Source organism: Pipistrellus hanaki, assembly GCF_964339955.1.
Source record: "Pipistrellus hanaki genome assembly, chromosome: 6".
NCBI classification, from domain to species: Eukaryota; Metazoa; Chordata; class Mammalia; order Chiroptera; family Vespertilionidae; genus Pipistrellus; species Pipistrellus hanaki.
In genome coordinates, this window is record NC_140508.1 from 55,808,295 (window position 1) to 55,815,789 (window position 7,495).

The following is a 7,495-nucleotide window of genomic DNA, read 5'->3' on the forward strand; positions in this document are numbered from 1 at the left end:
CTCTGATTGCTGGGGGCTTGATGAAAAGTAGAGAGAAATAGTAGGAATGTCGTCGTTTAAAACATCACTTTCACCATGCCTGAAATCCTATGAATTAATTCTTCACCCATCTTTGAGGACAGGGTAAAACTGGAAAAAACCATCAAAATCATTGGACGTCTTAAAAAAATTGGATTGTGTGAGTGAAAGGTGTTTATGGGAAGTGGATGACTCCAGAGCTCATCATCCATGAGGACAGCACAGAATAGTTAATATGTTCCTTGAGGGACTAGGATGCTGACGTCTTTTTCTGATACCCGGTCATTGCGTGACTGAGGGAGGGGGGGGGGGAGAGAGGAAGTCATTTCATGAGCGCAACAGTGCAACCAAATATTCTGTACTTAAGGGCCACGGGCAGGATGTTGACAGAGAAGTCTCTCCTAAAACCATCTTCAGATAGATAGGTTTCTGCCGCTGCTAGATAAACAGGAGCAGAGGGCCGGTCACCTCTGCAACCACCGGCGGTAGCAGCAGCAGCAGAAGCAGCCGCAGCCAGAGGGGCCCCGGAGCGGAGAAGGCACTGCCTACCCAAGAAGCTGCCTGACCCGGCGGCTCCCTCGGACGGACGGACGCCGGCTTCGCCTTCACCCCCTTTTCTTTTTTTCCCCCTTCCTCTTCTTTGATTTCCCCCCTCTTTTCCTTCATCACTGACTCCTTTCTCCCCGGTGGACTCAGGTCACTTGGTCCTCCACCCCCTCCTTCGCTGGTCGCCTCCTCCTCTTTCCCTCCTTCTGCCTCCCTCTCCTCGCCCCATTCATTCATTCCCTCGGCGGCTGTCACGCTCCCTCCTAGTTCTGTGCGTCTCCAAACTTTTGCACGGAAGCCTGGCCGCACGCAGCAAACAAGTCCTCCAGCTCCTCCTGCCGCTCCCGCTCGTCCCCCAGACGCCGACACCGGACGGCGAGGCCCCTGGGGCTGTGACTCCAGCGCAGAAACTTGGAGGATCGCTCGGCTAAACCGTCCTACTTGGCAGCAAACCCTTCCTGGCGGCGGTAAGAACTGAATGGCAACGGGGGGAGGGGGAGGGAGTCTTTCCAACCCAAACGGCTCACGGGACTGCTGCCTCTTTTATTTATTTATTTATTTTTTGCCGGCATGAGGGTACTAGTTCCTTTTCCTCCGCGCCAGGTCTGGCATAGATCTACCCGTAGAGAGAAGGAAGTGGCGGCAGGGCGAGCTCGGGCTGTCACTGAGGGGTTTCCAAACCCGGAGCCTTTCGCTCCGGACCCCCCAGCTCCGGGAGTTCTTGGGGCGGGAGGGGAGGGGAGCGGGGCGGGCCGGCGGGGCGGGGGGCACTCTGACCGCGGCCCCCTCTCCCCCGTCCCGCACAGAACGGCCATGGGCGGCGGAACCAGGCTGGCCCTGCTGGTCTACGGGATCATCATGCACAGCAGCGTGTCCTGCTCCCCGGACGCCACCGGACTCCCGTTCCCCGGGATCAGGTAGGCGCTGGCCGCCCGGACGAACCGAGGCACGGCTTCCCTTCCCTCCACACCTCCTCGCAAGTCCTCCTGCATTTCGTTGGTCCCGGCCCCGGTCCCTCGCTCACGACCATCTCCCCCCGCGCTCCGGGGAGCCGCCGGCAGCCAGCGGGCCCCGGCTGAGCTGCAGGACCCGGCGGACTCCCCTCCCCTCCGGCGGGGCGCCCCTCTCCCAGCGCCGGGCAGCCGAGGGCCCCGGGGGACCGGGCGCTGCCTCCGCCCGGAGAGACCTACCCACCCCCGCCCCGCCCGCGGGAGGGGGCAGGGCATGGCCTGGAGCCGGACTCGCCCTCTCCCCATCCTTCTCCGCTGGAGTGAGGCGAACCCCGGCTTCCCAGCCGGGCTGCAAGGTGGAGCGTGGAGGGAGCGCCGGGATGTGGCTTTGTTACGGCCGGTGCCGCGCTGTCGCCGAGGGGTCCCTCTCACCTATTTCCGATTCTTTCTTTCTTTCTCTCTCCTGGAAGAGCTTTCTTCCAAGTGATTTTTTTTTTCCCCCCGACTGCCTTTCGCGCCTCAGACTGTCTTGAGGAAGGGGAGTGTCGGCTGGGTGAGGTTGAGGAAAAGCGATAGAACAAGAATGGAAGAACGGGAATGAGTCCGAGAGGGAGGGGAGAAACAGGTGCAACGGATGCAGGGAGCGGGGAGAGAGCGGGCAGGCAGAAGGCGTCTGCACAGCCTGCCCGCCTGGCTCCCCCCTACCCCCCCCCCCATATCCCTGCATCAGTTGGCTTCCCCCCTCTCAGCCCTAGAACACCCGCGGGCCACCGGGGAGTGGAAGCTCGCTTTGCAGCTCCCGGCGGCCGGGAGCGCGAGTTCCGCCGGCAAAGCTGGTTCCCGGAGCCGCGCCCCGGAGCGCAGGGGCCGCCGACCGGCGGTTTGGCCCGGGAGCTGGGTCCCTGCCTCCAGCTTCTTGGTCCAGGGGAGAATGAAGGTGCCAGCGGGTCCGGGCTGAGGACGGCTGGGCGCCAGGCCGGCAGGCAAAGGGGTGTGTGTGCTGGCCTCGCCCTCACCCCTCCAGGGATGGAGGGAACCCTGGAGGGAACGGGTGCGGGGTTAGGAAGCGTGACTTCCACCCCTCCCGGGGAGCCTGACTAGTCCGGGGCCTATTCCCGAGACTCTCTAGCGGCCCGAAGTGAGGAGTGTGTGTGTTTCACCCCCCCCCCCTGCCCCGTCCTGTACCATCGATCTGGGGGCCGCAGGCGGGGGTTTTCGCCGAGGCCGCCGCGCCCCGAACGGCGCTCGGTCGGTCCGCTGCTGCCCATTTCCCCATCCCCAAGGCTGCCATGCGGTCCCATCGCCTCGCCATCGTAACAGATTAGCGAGAACATTCCCCCCCGTAGACTTAAAAAGCCCTATTTCACACCCTCCTCCCCCAGCTGTTTTCAAAGGCTCTTTCCCCGGGCGAGAGGCCACGGGGGAGGGCACGGACGAGCCGCCGCCAAACCAAGTTTGGAGGCACCGAGCAAGCGTGTTCCTGCCGGAGCCTCTCCGGCCCAGAATAGCAGCCGAGGTTCTCCGTGACCTACATCGGGGCGGAGAGGCCGGGCGGGGCGCTGGCGGAGTCGGGGCCGCTGCGCACCCCCCCCCCCCCTTTTGCTCCGGCCTCCTGGGCTGGGGCGCCCGGTCTCCCGGGATCTTCCCCGCACTCGCCCTTCGCTGCGGGTCCGCAGGCCCAGGCCCCGGGCGGAGGGCGTCCTTCCCCGGACCCTGCGGGGGCCCCTTCACCCGCACCGGGAGGATGGGGAGCCTCCTCGCGGGGCGGGGCCTTACTTGGATGTAGTTTTCCTCCTCCTGCCTCTCCCTCGGCCCCTGTCCGGGAAGAAGAGGCAGTTCTCCGTGGGAGACCTTTTGGGAGGAAGTAAAGTCAGAGAGCCCCCTCCTTTTTTTTGGGGGGGGGGGTTCCCGCAGAGCCTAAGGAGGCACCGGTCCTGAGCCCTCCTTCTGCCCCGGGCTGTCCCCGCAGGTCGGAGGAGGAGGCATACGACGAGGACGGAAACCAGCTGCAAAACTTCTACGACTGGGAGCCGCCCCGCGTGGACAGACCCGCCTCCGGGCCCCGCGAGGCCCACGCGCCCAGCCCCCCGGGGGAGATGAGGTACGGACCGCGCGGCCTCCGCACCGGGGCAGGGGCTGTGGGAGGGGCAGGTGCGGGTAGGTTCTTTTTCACAAAAGTCCTCAAGGCTACCTCCTCCCGGGTTCTTAGCGACAGCGACAGAAAGTGAGTCGCGGAAAGTCTGTGGTCAAGGGGTGGCAGTGAATGCGCGAGGGGCCCAGACTCCACACCGGCCACCTGGGAGGGCGGGAGGAACTCCCGTTCCTGGGGCGTCCCAAGAGAGTCATTGGGGAGTTCTGGGCCCCTGGGGGTTCCCCGGCAGCTTCCAGGAGCGCCAACTAGAGAGGATGCCATGCAGGGGGTGGGGGCGGATCGGGGAGCTGGGTAGCTCCTGGGGGACAGAGGCGATGACCCCGGGCGCGCACGTTGCCTCCCCTTTAGGGACTTCGCCCACGCGATCCTGCACAAGGCCTACCGCAAAGTGCTGGACCAGCTGTCCCGCAAGAAACTGCTGCAGAAGCTCGTGGCCCAGGGCGTGGGGTGAGTGTCGGCGAAAGAGTTAACGGGCGCGAGGGGGCGCGCGCGCGCCGAGGTGGGCGGGGCCGGGCGCGCGGGCGCGGGGTGGGCGGGGCCTGCGTCCTGCGTGCACGTGGGGCCGAGGGTGGGCCTGAGCCGCGCGGGGTCTGCGGGGACGGCGGGGGGCCAGCCCCGAGCCATCTGCCAAGATTACTGGGGCGGTTCTTGAAGTTTGGCGGGAGAGCTGGGGGACCCAGCAGAGAAAAGCAGAGGGCAGAAGAACCGGGGAGTTGGATCCGTTTTTGAATTAAAAAAAAAAAGAGAGAGAGAGAGAGAGAGAGAAACCAAATAGTCTCCCCCTCAGTCATTCAACACCTTCAAGCTTCGCGGGATGATTTGCTATCATTTCCTCTAAGTTTGACTTAAAAGATTATTTTGTTGTAAATTCAAATGGAAGCCAGCAAACCCTCCACTCTGGACACCCAGGGAACCCGCTTTTGCTTGTGCCAGACCTACCCAGGGTGCGGGGAGCCCCTCTCAGCAGAAGGCAGCGTTTTAATAAAGCCCGTGGGAGAACAGATTACATTTTTCGTAATAAATAATTCATGGGATGAAAAATATTGCGCACAGCCTGTCGACTTGTATTATTATCACGTTTTTTGCAACGTAGCGTGCGGAGGGGGAGTGCTTGTGTCTGACCAGGTAGCAATAACGGGATTGATGTAAAACCCCGCTCTTTTGTTATTTCCTATTAGGACAATTCAGCGCAATCGCATGGACGGGATGGTCATATCGCACGGACAGAGGTTAGGCTTGAATTGTGTGCATTTGGCCGGGACCTCATAAAGGGCCCCTTTCCTAAGCGAGTGGTGCCAGGAAGTCCTGGGCGGGGAGGGAAAATGCAGGTTTCTGTGGCAGCTCCCCTCCGGCTCCTCCTGGCAGAGGAAGGCCTGGCAGAGGGTAGTAAGACCCCCGTGCCCCTCTGCAGGCTCCCTCGTGGGGTGGGGCCCGCCTGCTCCTGGCAGCTATTGAACCTGTGTCTCCCGCTCCGCCTGCCACCCTTTCCCGACCCCTCTCCTTGCAGTGGCATTCGAAGCGGCAATGCCAAAGACGACTCGGATCCGCTCTCCAAGCGCCACTCAGACGGAATCTTCACGGACAGCTACAGCCGCTACAGGAAACAAATGGCTGTCAAGAAATACTTGGCCGCCGTCCTAGGGAAAAGGTATAAACAAAGAGTTAAAAACAAAGGACGCCGAATAACGTATTTGTAGCAGCGATGAGTTTACCGGCTACCTTGTGTATACAACCCTGACACAATGAAAAGTCATTTTCCTTACAAACTGGAACAGTCATCGCTCATGTGTTCTATCCAAACATGTATTTATGTATGAAGTAAAGCCATTAAATGAATATTTTGATAATAATATTGTTTTTTCTTTTTACAAAGCACTAGAGAATGCACAGATATACTTTGTGGACCAATTATTGATATATATATTATAAATATATATATTTAAGAATATATATATATATATATATAAGTATAATAGAGAGCAGTTCATAAAAATGTGCACCAGGATTGAAAAACTCACCTGAGCTGTTTATGTATTTATATATAAAATAGATAGAAAAATAGACAATCATTGTTTTAAATATTACTCCTATTTTTGTAAACTGGAATTAAAAGGATAGTATTTTTATCCACCACAGGCCTGAAGATGTTAATACTGACCATTTGCTACTGTATATAAACAAAGACGCCCTGCTTCAGGGAGATTTTGAGGTCATGATTTGGGAGAATTGCTGTAGGGCATTCTCTCCCAGCGAGTCTCTGGGGCAGGCTGCTACAATCCCAGCCCAACTCAACTGGGCACTGTCCCCATCGCTGGGTGACAATTCTAATACTTCTGCTTTCTTTGATTCTCCTTTTATGTGTATTCGTCCTCCTTAGACTCTCAGCCCACAAGAAAATTCTCCCGATAAAAAACAAACAACAGCTCTATCTAAATTGTGCTTCTCCCCAGAATTGACACCATTTCCTGGGGGCAAGAGTTGGGAGATTATACAGAGAAGGGAGACTTGAGTAGAAGCTCCCTTTTCTGTACTTCCAGGAAACCCACTATCCCAAGGTTAGGGCAATTGGAACCAAGTGGAAGAAATGCAGGTATACTGGAAGAGGCAGAGCCCAAGGCAGCAGGAGGAGGACCCTGGAGAGGGACTCCTTTGGGGCTGCCCCAGATCTGGGATGCTGGGGTTAAGCCGAGTCCCCACCTGAGGTCCCCAGCCTGACTGACTGGGTGCTGGGTGTTTGAAACGGGTGCAAAGTACAATGTGTTTTTCTCCAGTGCTGTCCATGCTTCTCATCTTGTGAAATGGCCAGGATTCTCCCCTGTGAACGCTGCTCCGTAGGAGCCACCCTTTTCTTTGGTGTTTCTGTGTTTTTTTTTATTTGTTTTTTTTCCTGAAGACTCTGCCTTCCTACCCTCTTGCACTGTTTAAATACTGGTTACCATTTTCATTCACTTCTCTTAAACTGATGAATGTGTCTTACTTTTGTCGTTGTTTGATGCAAGTGCTTATTGTAAAGTTTAGGAAACCCTGTGTAGTTATCGCTAAGTAATTATGCACTAAATATGAACCATTTGTTTCTTGTTTCTTGTGTTTGTAGGTAAAATGTATTTTTCTACATCATGGCTTATTGCTTAGTAAAAGTTATTTCATAAACCAACCTTTGTCATATTAGAATGTGTAGTGTTCACATGTTGCTCAGTTTTACTAACTGATAAATCCTTTAAACCTCATCTTATGTATGAGTATTATCTTGTATTTGTGATCAAGAGTAAGGTAAACAAGCTCCAACAGACCCTGAGAACTTCCCTGTGTATCCTTTCTTGGCGACAGAAAGCATGTCTGTCTGATTCCTCTCAATTTCTTGAACATACCAAGTAATCTCTAATAACAAAAGAACCTTCACCCAACAACCAGATCAAGCAACAGCACGCAAAACAAACTCCCAGTTTTCAGGCACAGATTCTGTTGAAAAGGAAGAAAGAAGAAGAAGAAGAACAAGAAAAGATTAAACATTAGCCTGTAAAGTTTAAAGGACCTTTCCTTTTTCCTTTACGGATTCGATCGGTATGAAGTCATAAATCAAAGAAAACAGAATTGAATTTGCATTCCCAGGCAGGATGGATGCTGCCAGGAGATCACATTGCAGACAGTGAAAGCACAGAGGCATTCGATCTATGCCTGAGCCCTGTGTATGGGATCAATCTTTCTTTAATTCTACAGTCTCCTCAGGCAATGTGACCTGGGACGCAGTTTGCAGCTGTAGTGCCTTTCTTTGCCTTTTAAATCGCCACGAATCACAGATGGCTATTTAGTGGCCCTACAATGCTGCAAC

General features: G+C 56.0%; 1 protein-coding gene across 1 annotated transcript; it reads left to right on the forward strand.

Moving 5' to 3' along the window:
- The first annotated feature begins 344 nt into the window (after positions 1–344).
- Positions 345–6,956, forward strand: ADCYAP1 (adenylate cyclase activating polypeptide 1). Its single transcript, XM_084888020.1, has 6 exons — positions 345–1,031; positions 1,371–1,481; positions 3,484–3,615; positions 4,015–4,113; positions 4,845–4,895; positions 5,174–6,956. The coding sequence occupies exons 2-6, from the start codon at positions 1,378–1,380 to the stop codon at positions 5,361–5,363; spliced, it is 576 nt and encodes a 191-aa protein (XP_084744146.1). The 5' UTR covers positions 345–1,031; positions 1,371–1,377; the 3' UTR covers positions 5,364–6,956.
- The last annotated feature ends 539 nt before the right edge of the window (positions 6,957–7,495 follow it).